Source organism: Phodopus roborovskii, unplaced genomic scaffold, assembly GCF_943737965.1.
Source record: "Phodopus roborovskii unplaced genomic scaffold, PHOROB, whole genome shotgun sequence".
NCBI classification, from domain to species: domain Eukaryota; kingdom Metazoa; phylum Chordata; class Mammalia; order Rodentia; family Cricetidae; genus Phodopus; species Phodopus roborovskii.
The window spans coordinates 25,307,501-25,331,708 of record NW_026126588.1 but is presented as its reverse complement, the minus strand read 5'-3'; the positions used below and the strand labels follow the sequence as shown (position 1 = coordinate 25,331,708).

At 47.0% G+C, this 24,208-nt stretch overlaps 1 protein-coding gene across 2 annotated transcripts in view; it reads left to right on the top strand.

Moving 5' to 3' along the window:
• Positions 1 to 359: 359 nt before the first annotated feature.
• Uxs1 (UDP-glucuronate decarboxylase 1) overlaps positions 360 to 24,208 on the top strand; it is a 54,415-nt gene continuing 30,566 nt past the window's right edge. Inside the window, exons 1-5 of one of the 2 annotated variants that reach the window (XM_051204242.1) lie at positions 360 to 530; positions 14,300 to 14,327; positions 16,310 to 16,358; positions 16,617 to 16,660; positions 23,621 to 23,681. In XM_051204242.1, coding sequence (XP_051060199.1) covers positions 437 to 530; positions 14,300 to 14,327; positions 16,310 to 16,358; positions 16,617 to 16,660; positions 23,621 to 23,681 — 276 coding nt within the window. In that variant the 5' untranslated portion in view covers positions 360 to 436. Of the gene's footprint in view, positions 531 to 14,299; positions 14,328 to 16,294; positions 16,359 to 16,616; positions 16,661 to 23,620; positions 23,682 to 24,208 lie in introns of both variants that reach the window. The other variant, XM_051204241.1, reaches the window with a different exon arrangement.

Here is a 24,208-nt window from a genome sequence, read left to right as displayed (position 1 = left end):
GTCCTTCGGTTCGAACCGCACCGGTCCACTTCGTCGTCCGCAGCGGGTATAGGAACGCGCAAGCGCCCTAAGCAACGCGATCGCAGCTCCGCGACCAGTGTGCGCCAACCGCCGATCAGAGCTGGCAAACCCATCGGCCTGCGCGTGCGCGTGCGCGCTGCGGGCTATCCCCCGGCGCTGGCCCTTCCCTCCTTGATTGACACTTAGAAAACTCAGGCGCCGCACTGCGCCTGCGGGAAAGGAGGAGGAGGTGGGTGGGGTGTGGTTGCGGGCGGGGCCGGAGGCCGGGACGCAGCCGCGCGAGCGCAGTGGCTCAGCGGGCAGGAAGCGGAGCGCGCGGGGGCGGGGCGGGCGCGCGGGGGTGGGGCTCGGGCCGCCGCGCATTGTGCAGCGGCTGGCCGGCGCGGCAGGCCCTGGACCCGTGTGGTTCCCGGGCATGGTGAGCAAGGGGCTGCTGCGCCTGGCCTCTTCAGTCAACCGCAGGAGGATGAAGCTGCTGCTGGGCATCGCGCTGCTCGCCTACGCCGCCTGTAAGTGCGCGCGCGGTGGGGCGGGAGCCCATTCATTCCCGCGCGGCGGCGGGGAACGGGTGCTGCGGCCGAGCGGCGGGACTATGCAGGGCCGGGAGCCGGGTCCCCGCTTCCACGAGGCTGCCCTTGTGCAGTGGAGCCGCTGTTGCTTTGCTTGCAGCCCATCTCCGCGTAGGCCCGGCGTCCGAACTGGTGGTCGGTGGTGGGGCCTTTGCCCAGACGCGATGGTCACGATCCCTGAGCCGTAGACACTGCGGACTCGACCGACCTCGTTGCCCCTGGCAGCTCTTATTGGCCACGGTGTCCATGGCGTCCGGGGAGCCCGCTCGGTCCGGGCTAGCGATTCTGGAGAGTGCCTCTCGGGAACACCCGTGGAGACGGTGCTGGTTAAGTAGGATAAAAATACTGTAGCCATTGGCAGGGTCCCCGCTCTGACTGTTTGCTACGCAGGAAAATTACTCAGCATTTAACTCTTGGGGGGAGCCGAGTGTTGCCATGCCCGGTGGATGTCCTGTGTTGCCATGCTCCGGTGTTCAGGCCGTGCCCCAGCCTCTTACTCCGTTCGAGGTACTCCTCCGGCGTGGTGGGACTAGGGCCAAGCAAGCCCGGACCGGGCGGGGCGGGTGTCACTTGGGTCTTCACAGCCTGTCTCTTTGGAGTGCAGGCAGTGTGTGGGACCCTTAGCGTGTCAGAGGAGGCAGAGTCCTATTTTATTTTGTTTTGTTGTTGTTTTCGAGCCATACAGCGGGGACATAATAGCTGCTATTAATACTTTACCAAGTACCAAAATTGGGTTAAAAATAACTCAGCGTGAGCTGCTTTTAAATCCTGGCCACCGTGGCAGACATACCGAGATGAAATCTGCTGAGTGATTTAGTTTCCAGTCTCCGATTCCCAGGTGAGTAGGTACTTGGGAAAGTGGAGTTTAGCTGATGGATCGAAGGTACTGGTGGGATGCAGCCTGCCTGTTACAGCTTAGCTGGTCCAGGAGGAGGAGCCAGGACGCTCTGGAAAGGCTTCTGGGTTGCTAGGAGAAGTTCTGGATCGCTTGGTCGATCTGGTTGGTTCCTGCAGGGAAGGAAAAACTAGCTGCGAAGAGTGATCTGTGTTGAGAAGAACTCACATTCAAGAAAAACACCTCCCCCTTTCAACTGAGTAGTTATTTCTGTGGTGATAAGTAACGCCAAAGTTAGCTGAGTGCGTAACTGTATGTGCAGGTGTGATCCTCATCCTGCCGCCACTGCCACAGTCCATCATTTCATGTACCTCAAGATGTGGGCGATGTGACGATTATTACCATTTTATGGGGGAGAAAATTTAGAGCGTGACAGATTTGTTAGTCCGAGTGTGAGTCAGGAGGATTCACTCCTGCACCCAGAAAGGCCTTGACCTGGGGCTAGAACTCAGTCAGGCTCTTGGGCAGCTATTTCAGCGTTGATTTTATGTAGGGAGAGCTTCTATGGTGAGGAGGCATCAGTGTTGAGAATTAGGATGTTGGGAGTTTCTGGAGGCGTAGCAGGAGGTTTTAACAGCCAGCATGCTTCACTCACTCTTGAACGATGTCAGCTGTTGAACGTGGCGGTAGCATTGCACGGCAGTGTGCAGATGTTTGCTTTGGTGGTACAGAACCTAGACCCCGCAGTTCAGAACAGGCGTCTCATATTTGAGTGCATCAGAGTCACCCAGTGGGTTTTTAAAAAACACTTTGCTTTATATTCGGCAGGTCTGGGGTGCGTCCTGAAAATTTCCCATTTCTAATAGCTTCTCCTAAGATGCTATTGTTGTGGTTTAGAGAGAATCTTTGTTGTGGGGTTTGTCTTGATTTCACTCTGTAATCCATGGTGGCCTCAGATTCTCTAACCCAATGTCCTTCTGAGGGATCCAGGAAGAGAAGGAAGGGCACGGATCCAGTACTCCTGCAAATAAGGTTGTGTCCGAAAGCAAAATGATGTGTCAGGAGGGAGTTCTCAAAGTTTATGCCAGGGACTCCCAAGTGTGAGCAATCAAGGATATTGGTTTCCCTGGTAAGCCAGGATGTGAGCTGAGAATGAAGGGCATGTATGTAGGAGCTAACAGGAGGGAGTGCTTTCCAGAAAAAGCAGTACTTGCAGAAGCACTGTGGCTCTGAAGAGCTAACAGTAGTCTAGTAATGCAAGGTAGTATCTGGGACTGGAATCCCGGCACACTGAAGAAGCTACCTAGACAGGCAAGGACCAGAGCAGGCCAGGGAGGTCTTGGTCTAGCTCAGAGAGTGGGTGCTGAGTGTAGCTATGAGGATTTAAAGGCTAGGTTGGAGACAGTGTTAATGATGAGTGGCAATGTTAAGTCTGAGTTGCTTTACCAGGAAAATGTTACAGGGCTTTTGATTGGTCACGACGTCAGAGGATGCTGGAAATGTAGTTAGTGGCAGCACCTGTGATTTCTTTTTGAATAGAATACCTTTTATTTGTTTTTGTTTTGTTTTTGGCAGTTTCACACATGTAAACAATGTATCCTGATCCTGTACACCTCATCTCTCCTAGATATTCCCAACCCTGTTATGTCTTCTATTTTTGTTGTTAGTAATGCACTAAGTCCAGCTAGTACTGACAGGTTGGAATGTTGACCCATCCTATTGACTTGATCTTGCATAGGTAACCGTAGCTGAATGACTTCATGGGTATAGTGATTATGCCACGTCCTAAAGACAGTGCTCACACCACTCCTTCCCATCCTGCAGTTTGTTCTTTCCTCCTGTTTTCTAAGACATTCCCCCTGAGTGTTGGGGAGGGGCGATGTAGATGCCGTGTGATAAACACTAATGTCAACCTGGAGCTTGTGACCTTCTGAGCCATGCATGGGCTTTTAACCAGCTTTATAGCAGTAGGCCTGTATTCATTCCTGTGGGTCACGCTTCAGACCAATCCAAAGCATTTGGTTGCTCTCTCTAACTTTTGTGGTATCATTACCACACTGGGTACATCTTACCTGGAAGGTTGGTGGTCTCATGGCATGAGGTTACCTGTGAGGATACATACCATCAATGACTTTTCACCCCCTCAGTGGCCTGTGTAACTAACAGCTTTTGGCACAATGAAAGCTAGCCAGCAGGGGGGCCATTTTCATATTGGTTCCAGTTTGATTTCTTTGTGTCCTGCAGCCAAAGTATGTTGTCGTTAGCAGTGAAGATTTATCACCTAGGTCTAGTCCTGGTATGCCTGTGATTCCTAATCTCTGTTCCTCCTTTTTAGTAATGCTGCCCCCCCCCTTACAATAGAGCATCCCTGTTACCTCTGTGTGACAATACACAAACACTGGCAGTCACAGCACCTTCACCTTCAGTCTGCTTTGTGGAAATGATCTTTGTGTTCTGCCAGCAGAGCTCAAGCCCTCCGAGCCTTTGCACCTGCTGCCCTCGCCCTCGAGCACCTTCTGTACCAGGGCAGTGAGTATGTGTTACCCTAGGCTGACTCAACTTTGCTCTTGAGTTCTTCTTCGTGCAGATAGGTGTTTTCTTGTCTGCACCATGTTCTCTAGCCTTTGCATCAGCCCATGTGGTACTTAAGGCAGTGCACATTGAGAGAGCCCAAGGGAATGAGTTCAAACTACAACTTTCCACGTAGCTGGTGGAGGTTCCCAGTGCTTACCGGCGGTGCTTTCTTTGTTCAGCCTGGATGGAATTGAAGATCTGATGAGTCTTTGCAAGGTCTCTGGGAAGATAACCTTCGTGAGGTGCTGTTCAGCAGCCACATTCCCGCTACACTTGATCACCAGGCACCACACCCTTGATTTTGGTGGTTTAGGTCCTGCTGTACTTCTGAATCCTATGCTTCTTCATTTTTTTCAGAAGGAGCTGTAACTCATGACTTCATTCTTTCCCCCTCCGCCATGCTCTTGCTGACCCCATCCCCATGTCCACACGATTTAGATTTGAGATCATTTGTTGCTTACATGCGTGACTAAATGCTGCTGGATGGGTGCCATGCCCTGAGCTTTTGTTCTTCCCCCTCCCCCTTTTAAATGTGTTTCCTCTCTGTATTGTGACTGATCCTATGTGATTTTTTTTTTTCTTTTTTTGCCAGTTGTCTTTCTCCAGGCTGCTTGTAAGTCAGCTCCTTCCAGATATGTTTGGGGGATAGACTCTCAGCCTTAATAGTCCCGCCTGCCTGGCTCTGCCTACAGTCAGGAACTGCGACACTTTATCCACAGTGTCCTTTCTATGTTAGGGACTGAATGAAGGTAGGACTCCAGAAAAGCGTCTGTTTCAGGATTTGGAAGCATTTTCCATTCCTTCCCAACTTCTAGTATTGTTTGAGAAGGGTGAAGCCGGTTCTGATGTTTCTGGAAAACGCCAGGCTTTGCCCTGTGCCTCCGATAGGCACTGTTTCCAGGCTAAAGTCCCTTCCTTCTCTGGTAACACTTTCTCTCTTCTTGGTGACCTTGAACAATGGCCTTCTTTGTGGCCTGCCCAGGACAGAACAGGCATGATGACCCTCACCTTCGGGCTAGTGTTCTGATGTGAAAGCAAGCTAAGATGATGCTGTGGTTTTCTCTTCCTGTGTCTAGCTGTGACTAAGACGATAGGGCAATTCAGTTCCTCTCCATCTTGATATTGAGCTCTCACTGAACCTGGAGTTCACTGATATGGCTAGACTGGCTGGCCAGCAAGTCTTCGGATCCTCCGTTGGGATTATATAGACCTGCACTGCTGTCTGTATAGGCCCTTTTACATTGGTGCTGGGGATCCAGACTCAGTCCCTCATGTTGTGTGGCAAGCACTTGACTCTAAGCCATCTCCTTAGTCTGTTTTTATTTTTTAAGTGTAGAACCCAGTAAAGATGTATGCACCGCCTTTCCTTTGGTTGCCATGTCTGCTAAATCTCTTGAATGAATAGCCTTATTCACACACTTGCATGCACACACACACACACACACACACACACACACACACACACCACACACGTTTCTCATGATATCTACCTCTTTTGAAATTTAAAACCCACGTCAGTCATCTGACACAACACCGCCATTTTGGGTTTATCTGATTGCTTCATTATTACTAAATTTGGGCATACATTCTGTTACAGACTTGAGATATAATACAGTGGCATAGTGATTGTCTTAACACCAAAACCAATTTTTATAATTAATGCTTCCCAAAATGATGCTGTCACATCAGAAGACAATGTTGAGTTGCTCCTTTTGTTGGTGATGGGGAACCTGATGGACTGGAAGGGCTAGCTGTCACATTGTTTCACTTAAAAGTGCATGTCCCTCAGTCTGTCACTGTGCATAGCTGGGAAATGGCAGCTATTTTTTTTCTTCCAATATAAATTTCAGTGTGGCTGCCCCCCCCAACACACACATTTCACACTGCAGTTTCCTTTCTCCGACAGTGAAAATATTGCCACCAACATCAATGTGTTTACTCATTTGTTCTGTCTGCAGGTAAAATACTAAGGCTGTTCCAGATGATATATTTTCAGTGCTATAGTGTTGCTAAAAAAAAAAAAAAAAAAAAAAAAAAAAAGAAAAGAAAACTTTAAATTCTGCAGAAACCAGACTTCAGTGTTTTTGGATGTGGGTCTTTTTCCAGGCTAGCAGAATGCACTACAGTCCTTGAGTGTTCTTGGGCAGCAGCAGAGAAGAGCAGAGCCCTGTAGCACCCACAATCTGAGGGGGAAACCGCTCTCGAGGTAGATAAGGTGCTGGGCTGCTCACCCAGCCTGCGCAGGCGTTTTCAGTGTGTGACGGGAGTGTGGGTGTTTACAGCGTGTGAGCCATGTGCACGGCACAGAACAGGATTGTCCAGTCTCCTCCTGCTTCTTCACTGTGTGGTTCCCGTCATTAGCTCGGTGGTCCGTCTTCTCTTGGATGTTGCTGGTGTACGCACACTTCTGCATATGCATATGTGTCATCTTGTTGAGATGCATGAGGATTTGTGGAGGCCAGCCCCTTTTATTGGTGTGTGTATCTTCTGAGCAGTGTTTTATTTTTCAGGACCAGTATACCATGGGGAAGGGACCTGGTTTCCAAAAAAAAAAAAAAACCTCCTTCAGTGGACAGACTTGTGTACAGGCTTCTACCAGTTTCATGAGAAGTGCCCCCCCCCCAAGAATGTATTTGCGAATGTTTGGTTTTTTTTTTTTTTTACACACATGTGAAAAGGGCAGTTGGGGTTCCCTTTTGTAGGTTCTTAGACAGAAGTACTTAAAAGCAGACTGGCAAAGAAGCTGGAGGACCGTCTTATCACAGAGAGGACAACAACAGGGCGGGTAAGCTGTCAATCCCCATGAAGAAGGACTAGGGAGCAGGAAGGCATGAGGGCAGGCGGGCTCAGCCCCAGAGGGTTGTGGGAAGAAAGAGAGTTACAGTTCATGAGTTAGACTGCAGAAAGCAATGATTCAGCCTGAGAGAGTGTGGGGGCAGGCCCGGGCCCTTCAGAGACAGTGAGAATGCTCAAGAGTGTCCGGGTTGTCGAGCTTAGGGTTTTGGACAGTATCCAAAAATTCAGAAGGAAAAACAAGTTGCCCTTGAGGTCGAACTCCAAGGAGCTGGCTGGTTTAGAGGGCTTAGCAGTAAAGCTGGGTGAGCACCTCCGTGGAGGGAAGCGCTCTGGGATGTATGTCTGCGGGTATGCCATTAAAGGGTTAGTTGTTGTCGTCTTTCAGCTTTCATGAAAGAAGGGGAGGTCCTCCGGCCAGGTGATTGACAGGCCCGTTTGAATTAATTTGAGAAAGCAAGCAATTTTGTAATGTATAATTTTGGGGCAGTTTGGAAGGCTGTGTCTTTTCCAAGAGCCAGAGATGGGGCTCAGACATGCTTCTTTTGGCCTCCCGTTGGCCTCCAGGGATGCCTTGCCAATACTGGTCTAGCCACCTATGGTAGTTTTGAATAAGGATGGCTCATACATTTGAACCCTTGGTGTCTAGATGGTGGAACTGTTTGGGGAAGGATTACCAGTTGTGGCCCTGTTGGAGGAGGTGTTTCACCTAGGGTGGGCTTTGAGGCTTCAAAAGCCCAAGCCATTCCCAGCCTCTTTCTCTCTCTGCCTCCAACTTGGGGATCAGGTGTAAGCTCTTAGCAGCTACTGCTCATCACCGCTGCACCTGCCAGTCTGCTGGGAGCTCCCCGATGTGATGATCATGGACTCACCCTTTGAAACTGTAAGCTCCCGATTAAAATTATTGCTTTTGTAAGTTGCCCTCGTCACGGTGTCTCATCACAGCAGTAGATCAGTAGCCAAGTCTCCACCTAACACTGCCCCTACAGTTCTAATCTGTCCTCTGCTTTTCTTTTCGAGTGGCTGAGCGTCTTTCAGATGTTTGGAAGCTCTTGCTGTGCCTTTTTCTATTGAGTTTTTAATATACTTCCCTCTCACTTGTTGAGAGTCTGTATTGGGTTGTTAACCGCCCTTTACCTTGGAATTGACAGGCCTGGTGTGATAGAATACAAGGATATATTTGTTTTTGCCCTGGGTTCTTGGCACAGTTATCCTAAACCCTTGGAATTTACTGAGTGATGGAGATGTCTTCTGCCCCTTCTCAAAATACTCGTTTGTGCCAGTGAGTTGGTCTAGCCTGTGCTACAAGCACCCCCCCCCCCAAAACAGGCTGGTCACAAGGGAGACTGGCATGGAACTGAAAGTGTCAGCCCCACTCACTGGACCTTGGTACAGTGAGATTTGAGTTTCTTCCTTGGGTTGGTGAAGCTGCTGGAATGGCTTTGGAGAGGGCATGGCCGCTACCCTGGTTCTGACCTCGGTGTGTGCTGCTGCTTCATTTGCCTGTTCTCGGTTCTGTCCAGTCAAGTTAGACAAATCACAAACTTAGTAATTATAAGCAGAGTGTCCTCGAGTGTGTGTGTGTGTGGGGGGTGTCCACAGGAACCCCTGCCATGCAGGTGGTGTCAGATGACAGATGGTATGTCAGGTGGGAACAGCTCCGTGGGAGAAAGCCCTTTGCCTCAGAGGTCTTGGTGGCAGAGTGAATGCCCTTGTTGGGAGCCCAGATTGGCATTTAGAGACTTGGTGAGCGGGTTCCCGGGTGTGGGAAAAGTCCACACGTTTGGAATCAGAAGCAGGGCTCATGATCTGGGTATCTCCATTGTTAACAGTTTCCTGTTTCTGATGTCATCCTCTAGAACTTGGTCAAGATAGAGTGCCCAGTGCCTCAAGAAACAGGCTGTCAGAACCTGAAGGAACAGGGCATTGTCAGTATAGGAGGGCTGCTTTCAGCTGATGGATGTCAGCAGTTGAAGGTGAAGGGGAATCTCGAGCAGAGAGGCAGGAGGCAGGGCATGGGACCCTGAGGTCTGAAGGCAGCAGAGGCAGAACATGGAAGGTCAGTGGGCCTGGCCAGCAGAAGCTCACATTGGCCTCTCTGCCCTGAATGTCGAAGCCGCATGTTGGCGGTAGACCTGGCATGTGCCACCTTGTAACCACTCGTTAAGAACGTGTCCTCCGCAAACCAGTGAGCTCTCATAAGACGAAAGTTTGTCCTCACCGTTGTTATTCTCCCATCTGGGTGAAGCACAGACAGGTTTTTTTTTTTTTTTTTTTTTTTTTTTTTTTATAAGTCGTGGACTCTGGAACTTGTTCACAGCTGCCCACGTTTGCCGTGAAGTCCCGTGGCTCTCATGCATAAGTGTCCAGTTGCCAGGACACGTCACCAGGTGTGCCCACACTCGTTCAGCCTTCCCCTTTTAAAACTGTCCTTCACGCTCTGCAAATGTGACAGTCTGAGGAAAGCTGGGGAGAACAGAGGGGTGTCAAGGCAAGGAGCAGTCACTTAGGGCTGTCTCTCTCTTTGGAAAGAGGGGTTTCATCTGTCCTTCCTCAGGAAATTGTAACTTGGGACAAGCCTTGCTATTTCCCTTAGGAAATGGAGCATCTGTGCTCTATGCTTTTCAGGGATATAAATACTCAAAACTTACTGTGCCCAAAGGCCAGTGTGTATGAAGAACATGGACACAAACCGCTGGGGTGGGCGTTTGATGTGAAGGGACGTGCAGGCCAGAAGGGCAGCGGGAGGTCCTGTGCAGAGTGGCTTTCAGATTTATCCACCAGTTTTTTTTTTTTTTTTTCTTGTTAGTTCTTTTTCTTCTTCCTTCCTGGTTTAGCTATTTTGAGTTTCTTTAACCAAAATAAATAAGTAAAGCAGGGCAACAACAGAAAACATTTGGCCTTCTTCAAACAGCCTTCTTTTCAGAGGGAGTCTGAATGTGCTGGAGAGGAAAAACAGTGTTGTCAGGGTGCTGAGATCTTGCAGTGCTATTCTTAGTGTTGTCGAGCATTTTTATAGCATTTCAGAAATTGCAGAACAGAACAGAACAGGCCAACTCTCGTTGACACACATACTGTAGGTGCCTGGGTTTTTGTTTTAAAGAAGCCAGCAGGCAGCTGGGTTATGTCAGCGGCTGCAGATTGGAGGCCTCGGGGCGGCTCTCGCCAGGAGAAAGGATCCATACCTGAGATGCCCATGGGAGTTAGTGGTAGGCAGGGCTTGTGGGATGGCCATGAACTCTAAGGGGTCCTCTAAAGGGGACTCTGCCAAATTAGGATCTTTCCCCTTAGTTTCCTTTGTGATTGTGTAGTTTACTTACATCCCTGTTCCATTCACTCCACTGGTTACTTAAAAGGCCACAGTGGCTCCCCCGGATTCTGAGTGAGGCAGTTCTGATGGGATACAGATAAGATGGGGGGGGCAGGGCAAGAGGTGTAGTCGGCTGAATATATTTGTGGGTTCCTAATAGAGATCACACCAACCATGGATTGAAGATATTAAAACATGGTACTGAACATGGTTTGATTGGATTGAATTGGCAGTCAGTTTCCTTTCCACCAGCCCGTTTCTTATTGGTGGGTAATGAGCAGCCTTCCTTCACTGGACATTTGATGTGGCTAAAGAGGAGACAGCTGCACACTCCGGTGGTCCCAGGTGGTCTGCTGTCTGTTTAGATCAAGTCCTCCATGGCCTCAGGTCTCTGAGCTTAGGCGATGGAATGACACATTCTTCTAACCCTCAGTTACTCTGCTGTATTACATCTACGATATCTGTCTGTCCTGCTGTACACACGCACCTGCTGTGTTTTTACCATGACTGGTTCCTCCAGAGACGACCCCCACACACACACACACAACTCCTGCCTCCTTTGCCCTGCCCCACAATTGCAGTCCCCTCCACTCTGAGTCCCCCATCTGCAGCCCACCTCCCCCCACCCTGTATTCACACCTCTTCCCTCCTCTCTCCTCTGCTTCTTACTCTTGGTCTCGCCCCCTCTCCTTCAGTAACTCCCATTCCTACACACACTTGACTCAGCCTGCCGTACCCCACCCCCAACACTTGGTGATGGCCAGGGCACGTTGTTAGCGTGATCTCCAGGAGCAGCTGTGTGGCACGGAGGGCTCTGCCCACGCTGATGGCTCCGCCTGTGGGAAATGAGCCCTAAGGAGTGCTTCCCGGGTTAGGCGATAGCCCACTGAGGGTCATATTTGTGGAAGGAGGGACAGGTGCAGATTGTGCCCCTGGGCACTTGGTTTAGAGGCGGTCATCCTAGACCTTCTTCCCCGCATGCTGGCCCCCTTTTACCCCCATGAACTCAGAATGAAAAGTCTGACTGAACCCATTCAGAAATTTAGTCTAAATTGTCAGGAAAATCTGCAGATGGGAAAGTAAGTGCCCAGTGTGGGGAAGATGGAATGGGAAGCACAGAGAAGATGCCCATAGTTTATGTGTAGAGAAGTATCTCCATCCAGAAATGGCACAGAGCTACGTCTAGGCAGGCCTGTTTTGCCTTTGCCCCCTCCCCCCCCGAAAGTTTTTTTTTTTTTTTTTTTTTTTTTTTTGTAATTTCTTTAAAGTTTGGGATACGTATGTGTTAAGATTACAGAGACTAGAACTTTTGAGTGTGACGCAAGAATAACTTTTCTAAGGCCTTCTGAGATTTAGTTTTAGTTCACGGTGTTAACATTCAAATAACCCAGGAAACTTGGAGAGTCTGTCCCCCTTCTAGCTAACCCAGACGCCCTCCCCATAGGTTTCTGTATGTGTCATCCAAATGGCTTTCTTTGCATTCTGTGTCTTCGAGGAACACTTAGACACTTTCAATGTGCCGGTGGCTTTAGACCACCAGTTTTTCTGTGATTTGCCATCTTTATATATGGAAGAAAGCTGTCTCTGCAGCGCACATACCATTCATCTGGTGGTTGCACAGAACTCAGGTACATATACATCCTACTGTTGTAATTTAAAAAATAAAAGTGGAGAGAGAGAGAGGAGGGGGTCATGGGGCAGAGTTCAAGTGGAGGGTTTTTTTTTTTTTCTATTAGGGAAAGGGATCATAAAATGGGGGAAACGGGAAGAGGAGACCAGCCTTGGGGACAGGAGCTGCAGGAAAGAGAAGAGAGGGAAAGAGAGGGGGGACGAGGGAGAGTAGAATGAGAGAGAAGGATGGGAAGTAGGCAGGGCCGCTTTAAAAGGGAACATAGTGAATGTGCACAGGTGGTGCTCTTAGTGGCTGCAGCTGAGGGTGTGTCCTGTCAGAACCCCAAGGACAGGCTGTACAGATGCCCGAATACTAACAACTGTGTCCTCATTTAAGTGGAAAGCCTTTGCATAAGGAGCTTCAACATGAGAGTTCTGCTCCTGCAAACTGGTTCTTACAGGGTCCAGGACTGTGATAGAACCATGGCTTAAAGACGGCCTCAATGTTCCAAGGTCAGCTGTGTTAAAATTCTCCTTGCCATCTGTACTAGTTAGGGTTCTCTAGAGGAACAGCCTGTAGAACACACACACAGACACACACACACACACACACACAAACATCCCATAGAATACACAAACACACACAATACACATTTGTTAGAATATATTAGATCAGTTTAAACAATACTCTGGAAATAGTAACAACAGTTGCATTATATACCAGGGAAGACCAAGAGTCTGGTATTTGCTTAGTTTGCAAGGCGGGTGCCTCAGCAGTCCCTGTCTGTTGCCAAACACCTGGAGGATTCCTGGAGAGCCACAGGTCCTCAGCAACAGCAACAAAGTAAATTGATTTGGTAGCAAGAGGCAAGGGCACCTGATCAACAGGCAAGTGATTTTCTGTTTCCCATACGGTCTTTACCTAGGCTGCCACCTGAAGGTGCTGCCTGCTTTTGGGGCGAGCCTTCCCCACATCAGTCAAGGGCAATCAAGACAGTTGACATTTCTCAGGTGATTCAGACTTGTGGGAAGCAGACATTTAAAAGCAGTCGTCACACCGAGTTCATTCCTGGCCAATGTAATCTACATTGTTCATGTAGTCAGAAGTTTTAGTCCCACCTGGTCACGAAGCTGATGAGTCCCAAATCAGCACACAGACACTATATTAATTTTTAAACTGTTGACTTAAGGCTAGGGCTTCTTACTTGCTAGCTCTCTCTTAATTATTAACGCATTTCTATTAATCTCTGTATTTCTGTATGGCCTTATCTTACCATCCTGTCTTCCCAGTCACTACATGACGTCTCTCTGTGGCCCCCTCTCTGCCTTTTTCCCCAGCCTACTCCTGGTCTGGTAACCCCGCCTATGCTGGCTATTGGCAAAACAGTGTTTTATATACATATACAGAAGGACGTCACCCTTCAAATTCCCCATACATACCTGACAGAAGAGAAGACAGGAGCACTGAGCACTCACAGCAAAACTGTCCTCTGCTTGATAATTTAAAGTGACGTTTCATAATCTAGTAGGCTCCGTATTCGTTATCTAAAATAACTGGGGCCAGACGGGTTTCAGATTTCCAAAGGTTTTATTATTATTATTATTATTATTTTTAAATAACATTTAATTTCATGTGCATTGGTGTGAGGGTGTCAGATCCCCTGGAACTGCAGTTTCAGACAGTTGTGAGCCACCATGTTAGTGCTGAGAATTGAGCCTGGGTCCTCTGGAAGAGCAGCCAGTCCTCTTAATAAATGAGCCATCTCTCTCCAGCCCTGGCCCCTTCAGAGGTTTTGTTTTGTTTTGTTTTTGTTTTTGAAGAGTATTTGTAGGTCTTTGAGCTGTCTTGAGAAGGGAGCCAGCTCTAAGCACAGAGTTCACTTGTTTGTTATACTTGCAGCCTACAGATAATTTTATACATTATTCTAAATAATTTTGAGCAGGAAACTAGATTCCAGGGCATGAAATTTCCTGATCGTAGTAGCATCATGGTAATCAGAGTTTCAGATTTGGGCACATTTCAGGTACTGGATTTTGAGTTAGGGGTTCTCAACATTTTGATGTGTTTAGATACCTGTGGTAAGATGTCACTGTTGTTACTAGAGTCATCTGTGCTCAGTCACCCGGTCCATAGCTGCTATAGAGGGAGAGGGCTGTTGTAGGAAGCTGGTAAGTGCTGAAAGATGGACTCCCCCTGCTTGACCACCACTTTAGAGAGCATCTCTGGGCTCTGGCCGAATAACATGCTCGGGGAGAGCTTGCATCGAACCTGGGTTCTTTAAGGTGTGCAGCTCTTTTATTTTTAGGAGTGGATCTTTCTAAAGCAGAATGTTGGGGGCAAAATGTTTTTCAAAGCACGTGCTTGAGTTCCAAATACCAGAGCTGCAGAACTACATGGGAATCTTATTTTCCACTTTTCATAGTCTTGGTTTTCCTGAAAATGGTCTATGTGTTATTGTCTTTGTGAATTCTTCTTTAGTGAACTTTATAAAGCGTATAAAAATTAAAGTTAAGTCAGTTGGAATCCCTGAATATTATAGACTTAAATACTGATTTTTTTTTTTTTTCTTCTCCTTTCTCTTGCAGCTGTTTGGGGCAACTTTGTTAACATGAGGTAATTGTTTTTAATTGTTTGGGCATTATGGTTGGGTTTCTATAGGGTCAGTGGTAACTCCGTTGGGTCACGAGTTAATGGAATATTTTTGATAAAGCCATTATGCTATTCACACATCTGTGTGTTCTCAAGGGATGCTACTGGCTTTAGATTTTATCCCAGGGAGGTTCAGATGGCACTGGTGGCCCCTGTGTGCCTGTCTCCATCCCCCTCTTCCTGTAGATGCACAGGGTGGACACTCCCTTGACTACTCCCATGTCACATGCATTCTGGGTGGCTTGAACAGGAACACAGGGCCTTTTGCACAGCTTTTCCAGAAGTCTTGGTTGCCTTTCTGCCTTTGGGAGCCAGAGACAGCTTGAGCCTTCCTTGTTACCCCCAAACTTCTGGGGACCAGAAGCATTCAGATCTTAAGAGGATTTTTGTTTATTTTCTTTAAAATGTTTTGGAATATTTATGCATGTATAATGAAACTGTGGGGGTAGAAAGCATGTTTAAACATGGAATTCATTTGTTTCTTACACTTACATAGCCTGAAAGTGATTTTAGAGATACTTTTGGTGAGCCTGGGTTTTGACCCTCACCTGTCACTTGAAGTCAGCTATGGAAGTTTCTTGTTGGTGCTCACCTTGTTTCAGATTTCAGCTTATTTTGAGTTTTAGATGTTTGGATTTTCAGGTTAAAGATTCTTGTTCTGTACTAGATATGGTTATCTAGACCTCCTTCCTGGCTGGCTTTAAGGCTTCTGGGGCCCTCTGATTTGAGTGTGCATGTTTGGTTGTTGTTTCTATTTTGTTTGGTTTGTTTGGGGACAGAATATTATGATGTAGTGAAGGCTACCTTTAAATTTGCAGTGTAGCCCAGATTGCCTCAAGCCCATGATCTTCCTGCTTCAGCCTCCCAGATGCTAGGATTACATAGCCTTTTATTACCAAACTGGCTTTCTTTCTTTCTCTTTTTAAAAAATAATTTACTTAACTTTATTTTGTGTGCATTGGTGTGAAGATGTCAGATCCCCTGGAACAGGAGCTACACATAGCTACGAGCTGCCATGTGGTTGCTGGGAATTTAACCTGGGCCCTCTAGAAGAACAGCCAGTGCTTTTAACCTCTGAGCCACCCCTCCAGCCCCCAAACTGGCTTTCTAAACTTTGTTTTTTTTGATAGGCAGTAGGGATACTTGTATAAAGGAGAATCCTTGTGGACCAAGTCAAAAAGCAACACTTTAAAAAAAAAAAATCAGCTGAAGAGTAATACATTCATTTTACAAGCAGATATGCTACAACAGGGCACTTGTCTGTTTAAAGAGGCCTTTGCTCCACTTTGTGATCTCCTGGTATCAGGACATTGAAGAGTTGCACTGCTGTTCCCGATGGGGAAGCTGGCACTGGGTATCCTCAAGCTGCACACAAGAAACAAGCTGACTTTCCCACCCCTAGCAACCTCTTCTTGTGGAATTGGTTTTGCTTGCAAGGCTGCTGGGGTTGTGTTGATCTGATCCCCATTGCCAGTGTGTGTCCACTAACAAAGGCAGCTGTGTGTGGATAGGTGGGGTGCTCAGGTCTCATTTAAAGGTACTCTTGTTTTTCCTTGGAATAACTCCCATTTTGTGTTAAATCCCAGAGAAAGCCCAGAAGACAAACACAGACTCCTATAGACATGCTACACCCTGCATCTTAAAATTTCTTGTTGGGTGTAACATGGCAGTAAGATTATTTAGTTTAATTGAAACAGTCTGTTGGGGTGGGGGTGGGGGGCTAACAGCCCACTTGTTCATAGACCTGAGGAGATTCCCTGGCACTGTCTTACTTTCCACTATTGTGCCCCCTTGCTGGGGAGATCTGGAAGTGTCGATCAGTACTTGAGCAAGACCGGCATAGGGTCTTTAAGTAGGATTTGCTCTGGGGGGTTTAGTTCAGAAACAAATCATGAAGGCACAGAGTCTTTCAACTGATCTCAGTTCTGCAGCTTTCTGCTCAACAGGTCTCTCCAGGAAAACGGTGAACTAAAGTTGGAAAGCAAGATCGAAGAGGTTAGTCTCTCTTCCTCTTTGGGCCTGATCCAGTCATGTGTCAGTCAACCTCCCTGGGGGTTGGGGGGTGGGGACCCATAGCAGCTTGATGTTCTCCCATGCTTCTGCAACTAAAACATTCTGTTCCTATGGGGACTTTCTGCTTGTCAGCCCGTAGACCATTTTGCCCTCTTAAAATCTGTTCCCTCTAGTGTTAAGCTAGGGCAAAAGTAACAGAAAGCCTGCTTGCTTTAAAACTGATTTGTGTTCTTGTTCCAGATTGTTGAACCATTGAGAGAGAAAATCAGAGATTTGGAAAAAAGGTATGCACACTTTTTTTGTTTGTTTTGACTTTAAGAAAATGTCTTAGATGAGTAACAGGCGATATCAGTGTTTAGAATGTTCATCTCAGTTGAGTTCATGATATAAGAACGTTATATATGAACTCAGAGAATATAAAAATTTAAGGCATTCTCTAGAGAGACCTTTCCCTTCCTTCCCTAATTACCTGAGTGTTTAAAGTTGGAACGTAGCTGTGGTTGTTTAGAGACTGTCTGTGTTATGCTGTCTCCTGTAGCTCCCTCTATCCTTACTGGACTCGAGCTCATGGTCCTTCTGCCTAGTCTTTCAAATGCTGGGATTACAGGGAAGCGCTACCACACCAAGTCCTGGATGTGGTGTTTTAAGCCACTTAAAAAATACTTTGTTGTTAAGGGCGATTTCCTGTGAAAGCAATAGCGTTCCACTAAGAAAACAAAAAGGGAGATTTTGTTTGTTTGGGATTTGTTTGATGTTCATTTTTACTTTGGTAAAGTTGGGACTGGGGTGATAGATACTTCAGTGGATAAAGTGCTTACCCTTAGGAACCCCAAAACCCACATGAAGGCCCCATGGTTGTGCAGCTCCTGGAATGCTGATGCGACAGTTGCTTCTCCACAGTTATTTTTATTTTTTTGTATTTTTTAGACTATTTTCCCCCATGACCCCCCCTCCCCCAAATTCCCCAACACACATGCCTTCTTGCCCCCCCCCACTTTTTTGTTGTTGTTTTTTGGCAATGCACTGACTCCAGTGAGTGATGCCTGCTGGGATGTTGACTGGTCTTGTGTAGTTAGTGATGCCTGCTGGGATGTTGACTGGTCTTGTGCAGTTAGTTAGTGATGACTGCTGGGATGTTGACTGGTCTTGTGCAGGTATCCATAGCTGCTGTGAGTTCATGGATGCGGTGGCGTGTCATGTCCCCCAAACAGTATTTCACAGCATAACTTGCCACCCATCGGCTCTTTGATTCTTTCTACCACTTCTGTGGTCCCGATGAGCCTTGGGGTATGATGTAGGTTAGCACTTAAGGCTGGGCACTAAACAGTCACTTGTTCTTAGCACTCTGACAACGTATGAGTCTGTGCATTATCTACTGCCTACTATTGACAAAGGTGCCCTGTTTTCTCTAAGTGTGCTTTTTTGTTTGTTTTGTTTTGGCATCTTTGTTTAAAATCAGGCGGCTGTACTTACGTGGCCTTGAATCAGGGTTCTCAGTTCTTTTCCATTGGTCTGTGTGTCTCTTTTTGTGCTAGTACCATGCTGTTTTTTTTATTACTGTGGCGCTGCTCCATAGTGTAACTTGAAATCAGGTATGGCATTACACCAGTAATGCTCTTTTTGTTCAAGATTTCTTTGGCTACCTGGGTCTTTGCTTCCATATGGACCTCATTGCCCCAATTCTGTGAAGAACAACACCATTAGACTTTTGATATTGCATGGAATCTATAGATTGCTTTTGGTAGAATAGCTGTGTTCATAGTATTAATCTTGACAATCTTATGTCTGGGAGGTCTTTCCATCTACTGGCTTTTTAAATCTCTTCAATGTTCAAAGTTTTTTCCATCATGGTTTTCCCATGTCCCTGGTTAGACTTATTCCAAGGTTTTGTTTTGCTTTGTTTTTTAGCTGTTTTTTTCCTTTTCTTTGTTTTAAGCTACAGTGTTTTTCCCCCCTGGATTTCCTTGGTGTATTTGTCAGTGGTATGTAGAAATGCTACTGAGTTTTTGATTGTTGATTTTGTATCCTGCCTTTGCTTGAGAGTGTTTTCTGGAGGAGTGTTTCTTATCTCACAGTCATATCATCATCTTTCTTTCCTATTTGTTTCCCTTATCTGTTTCCCTTGTCTTAATTGCTCTAGCTGAGACTTCCAATACTATAGTGAATAAGAGTGGAGAAAGTGGGCACCTCTGTTCTGGATTGAGTGGAATGCTTTGAGTTCTCCCACTTACTAAGCTAGCTGTATGTTTGTATGTTTATCATGTTCAGTGTTTATTATATTGAGATGTGTTTCTTCTATTTTGAATTTCTTTAAGACTTTTAATATGGAGGGATGTTTTCTGACCATGTGATCTCTGTTCTTGAGAACATTTATTCAATTAGCATTACACATTACAGTTTCATTTACTCTCACACACTCTAAGATACATGTATCGACACGCCAATCCACGCCTACTAATTTATTAAAAATAGAATAAATTATTAAAAATAAGAAACGCTAATACAAAGTTACTCTTTCCTGGGATGTTTTTAGTTATTGTGTTAGCATTCTGTGAGCTCTTTGTCAAGTCCAGAGCAAAGAGGAGGAAATGGGGAGCCATTTCTCTTTGATTCTAAAATGTTTAAGTGACTAGTGGCTGGCATATACGAACGGAGAGAGATCCCAACAAGCATGTTTGCTCACTTTCCTATCTTCAACTGAGCGAGCAGTCGGGCAAACTCTTTTATTTCCAGCTCTCATTGAGGAAGCCACTGCTCACAAGTTTTTAGAAGAACAGAGAGCAGAATGAATCAGAGGTACAATGAAGCACATGGTAAGGGCTTTCCCTCGGCCAATCAATAATGTTATTTGTGGTTTTTATGATCTGCATACCATGATTTTTGTACAGAAGTTCTGTTGTTTTGTGTATTTCCATCGGCTAGAAGCCAGAAATCCTTCCTTTCAATAAGACTGCTTAATTTTGAACAAATAAATTGTCCACGGGAAGAAATAGCCCTTCGCAGGTTTTCACTTATTTAAACAGACTCACTGGTGAATGTAGGTTTTGTGGGGAAAACCCCCGCTAGGTAGCTTCCCAGAGGCAACAGTTTGCAAACAGAATCCCTCAGAAGTCAGGGGTTGTTGGCTCCTGTTGACACCTTTGTGATGTTCTTTGTATTCTTAAACTAGCTGAGGCAAGGGAGCATCTCCACCAAAGCATTTCTGTCAGTCTGAGACAGAGCTGCCTTAAAGAGGCAGGGCTTTGCCCTCTGGGCCTCCATATTGATTTCTTGCTAAAAAACAGTTCTGCTCTCCTTGGTGAGTGAGGCCTGCAGGAGAAGCCGGAACAGCTCGGATGTGACTAGGGAGGCTTTGTGCTGGAATTCACTGGATCCCTGCTTTCACCTCCTCAACTGAAACATCCTCCTGACAAGATAAGAATGTTTCTGGAAATAATAATGTGCTTTTTTTTTTTTTTTAAAGTGTGCTTATTACTTTGTATAAACTGCCTACACGAAATGAGGTAGCTGACGATTATGTACAGGGAATATGTGAGGACAGTGGCTCTGCACAAGCCTGCGCAGGGGTTACATGGCCCTCCTCTCCCTCCCCACACAGCTCCCACTCTCTCTCCCCCTTCTCTCTGCAGGCAGCCTTCACACTGTATAGCTCTTGTTGCCCTGAGCCTGCACGTTGGTTCCCGTTTGTCAATACTGATTTTTGCAGTCGATCTTGGTGTTTGGTGTGGTTCTAGTGCCTTCCATGAGGAAAATAAATCCTCGGTTCTTTATCTGGACACTTAAATCATATCTAATGATTTGCCTTGGCCAGGGAGGGAGCATGCTGTGCAAGTAGGAAGTAACGACAAGAGGAAAAGTATCCCATCCGCTCACTGCACACACTGAAAGCGATTTCTGATCTGCAGTTTGGCTGCACTCGGAGAGCCTGCTGCATGCGGTTGCTTCAACTCTTCTCCATTCCTCTCAGTGTTCTTTGAACACACCCAGTAAAGATGGTGGTTTTGTTTTCCCTTATTGTGGTGTGGGGCTTGGAACCCAGGACCTTCCGTGTGCGCTGCTGCTAAGCTGCTTTCTTACCCCACTGGCGACTTAGATCCCAGTGAGAGTGCTTCCTGTTCGTATGAGTGCCCTAAAAGCCTAAGGCTGAAGTCTAGAGTGACCTTAAATAGTTGATAAAGTGATAATCGGGTCCTGGTTGCTTTTCCAGTGAGGTGCACACCATGAGATTTAGTTCTAAAGTGTAACCTCTGAGAAGACCTCTTGCCATTTTCGCCCTGGGATAAACAAACACAGCGAGTTTCCTTTCAAGGGGCTGTAGTTGGCCTTCCATATGCTCGGGTTCCACATCGCTTTCCACCAGCTATAGTTTAAAGATATTTGGGGAGAAATTGCCTCTGTGGTGAGCAGGAGCAGAGGCTTTGGTGGTTTCTCCCCAAACAATACGACGCAGTGACTATATTGTAATGATACACCGTACACCCCCATGTCGGTGTCGGAAGCCACTTGAGAGGATTCAGCCATTACTGCCTAGGGGTCTGGACCGGGTTCATTCTCTCTTCTGATTAAAGGCTTTAAAGGCAGGGAAAATCGTGAGTGTAACACACAGCTGAAGCAGGGGAATCTCAGACGCTTGAGACAGATCAGCCGGCTTTTATTGGATGTAAGGGAATGCACACAGAAAGCACAGGGAGAGGAAGACACTCTGAGGGAGGACTTTGAACTGTGCTAGCCTTCTCCATGTTTAACCAGAGCAGGACACGTGGGGGGGGGGGAGAGTCACGTACCTGAAATCCAGCCTGTCCTCAACAAACAGTTGGGGGTTTTAAGGGTCTTTGAGGGGGCCTTCCTTCCCTAATTTGGGGTTGGTCAGCTTCAATAATGTCAAGAAGCTGACAGACCCACAGTAACATGGCCTGACCCCCACCTTAAACTTGAACTTATCAAACATGTCAACTGCAGAGGGATCCCACCAGGCCTTCAGGCTTTTGTCTCTGGTCAGGAGTATGAAGAAGGCGTCAGAAGCTTTGACAACTTTGTTACCTATTTGTGGCCCTTCTTACATGTCTGCCTATTTGGGATTGGTCTAATACTAGTCTCAAAAGCATACTGTGGGGGGTAGGGGGCATGTGAGGGCTCTGTGTAAGTGCTCCTCCTTTGTGGAAGGGACTTGAGTGCCCTCCGTTATGAAGATCTTCTAGTGACTTAGAGCTAAGCCCTGAGAATGCTGATGCATGATCCCTCATCGAGAGCTAATAACTTAGATTCAGTTTGTTCTGTGGCTGATGGAGAGAGACGCTCACTCCTGAGATTTGCTTGGCAGTCTTGGGCCCCTGGTCCTCTCTAAACCATGTCTCTCCCCCTTCTCTGTTTTTCCAGTGTGTACCTGCCAACTCTGACCCTTAAGACAGAGAGCGAAACTCCTGGGTCAGGGCTGAGTTTCATCAGTATAGAGAGCTTGACCAGATGTTCTCAGGCCTCGGTTTGATGCCTAGATTTGACCGAAAACAGCAACAGAGTGGAGAGTCTTGGGGAAGCCACAGGGAGGGAAGGAAATATCCTATTCAGTTCTTTCCATAGATTTCCTGGGCTATAGCCATGGCTCTGCGCTCTGTTGCTGCCAGCTGGTGGGTTCTTTCATCATGACCTCTCATTCTGTAGTGACCTGTGACCCTACTAAGAAACTGAAGAGGGGTGGGTGTGTATGTCTGGACCAATTGACTCTTATACACCAGCTCCCACACGCCTAGATGAAGGAGATGGTACAACAGAGAATCATTTGACGAGTAAGGCATCTGTCCGGCTTTTCCGGATCTTCCAACACAGCCTCCCCTGGGAAGGCATAGGGCCCCCTGTGTGCTCTCCACAGCATGGAGAACATTCCACATGTACTGGCTCTAAGCAGCATGTGGCAAAGACAGTCTGTGACTGGGATGGCCACTGTGAAACAGGGAAAACCAAGCTGCATGCAGCTGCCCGGCAGGCAGCTTGCTTGCAGGCCTCAGAGCTGAGAATCTAGGGTTGTCACCCTTGGCTTCATCCACCCTTCTGTCTGTCTGCCTGTGTTCATAGTGTGCAGAGGAGCCTGTCACTTAGAGAATATGAAAGCTCGCCCTAGGGAAATTCTGTACTGTAAAATAAAGGCCTCTGCTCCGTTTCAGCCTGCCTGCCTGCCTGTTCTCAGGGAACAGCCCCTGTATAATGAGCGTGATACTCTGTTCAGTTCGGTGACTATTAACACGTGCCCCATGTACCAGCTCTGTGCATGCTAGAGCCAGGGAGATTGCAGACGGCCTCACTCCTTTCCTGTCACAACAGTAACTAAAAGTCTGCACACAGATTCATTAAAGCGCTGCCAGGGACTCTGTCTAGAAAGGAGCTGAAGAAGCTTCTAGATCAGGAGAGTGAGTCTTCCTCATGGACCGGTGACTTCACATTGCTTTTGTGCTTTATCTGAGCAGAACCCCCACGATACTGCCTCCCCCACTCCCCGGGGTGTGTGTGTGTGTGTGTGTGTGTGTGTGTGTGTGTGTGCGCGCGCGCGCGTGCGTGCGTGCGTGTGCTCACTGAGGATTGAACCCAAGGTCTTTCCATGTTTCATCAGTGTTACATCTCAGCTCTTTTTACTCCTGCTGTTGGGGAAGGCAGATGCTCACCATTTTGCTCAGGCTGGCCTGGTAGTGTTTGATGCTCCTGCCTCTGCCTCCCCAGGCTGAGGATTAATGTGTGTGGCACTATCGTGTCTAGTGCATTCCATGATCTTACTTGGCTGAGCATGGAAGTGCTTCTCATCTTCTGCTGCTGCCAGCCAGTAGCCCCCTCTCCCCTCATCCTGTCTCCGGTTAGATCCAAGCAGGAATAGGGTGAGGAACGCCTCAAACTGGAACTATCCAATGTCCCCTCTGTCCCTCTCTGGAGGAGAAAGGAGCTGCAGCCATGCTCTGAGAGCAGATGGGAAAACAAAATACTCCCCTGAGATGGTTTAGCAAAAAGATGTACACATATATATACCTTTAAACAAGGCATTCCTCTATCAGTACAGAAAAGGATTAAAACTGTTTGTCCCAAAACATGGAGGGCTGGCATTCACCTTGGTGGAGTAATGCTATTTCCTGGAAGGATTGCCAAACCAGGCTTTGTCCTCAGGGTTCTGGGGAGTGCTCCCCTGTGCAGTCTGTACAGAGCCTGGGGAATGACCCGGGAACCACACTGGACTGACTTTCCCTTTTAATCTCTTTGTATTATAGTTTCACCCAGAAATACCCGCCAGTAAAGTTTTTATCAGAAAAGGACCGGAAAAGGATCTTGGTAAGTTTGCACACCAGGTTCACGTGTATATTATTAAGAAATTTGCTCTGTATTCGGATTTCTAGGCTATCAGATTCTACCTCCTCACTTGAGGTTTTACATTTTTTTATATAAAATATAAATGTGGGGCATAAATATAAACATAATATAATGTACATATAATTGGATATATATTTATATCCAGTTCAGTGTTTTGTATCTTGTTTGCATTGTTTTAATGGCAGCGCAGACTGACAAGGAACCTTGTACCGTTAGCAGCTACTTCCCTTTTTCCTCCTGGCTCCCAGCATCCACTAAGGCTGCTTTCTGTCCCCAGGGCTTTGCCCTGTCTCATGTGATGAAATGATGCACCTCTCGTGTCTGGCTTCTTCGACTTAGCGTGTTATTCCACCACCTTCCTTCTCCTGGGTGGACAGTATTGTCTTCTATTGACGTGCCATACCTTGCTTGTCCATGTCTCAGTTGATGGACACGAGCGGTTTCCACTCTGAAGCTACTGTGAATCTGTGTCGCTGTGAATATAAGGT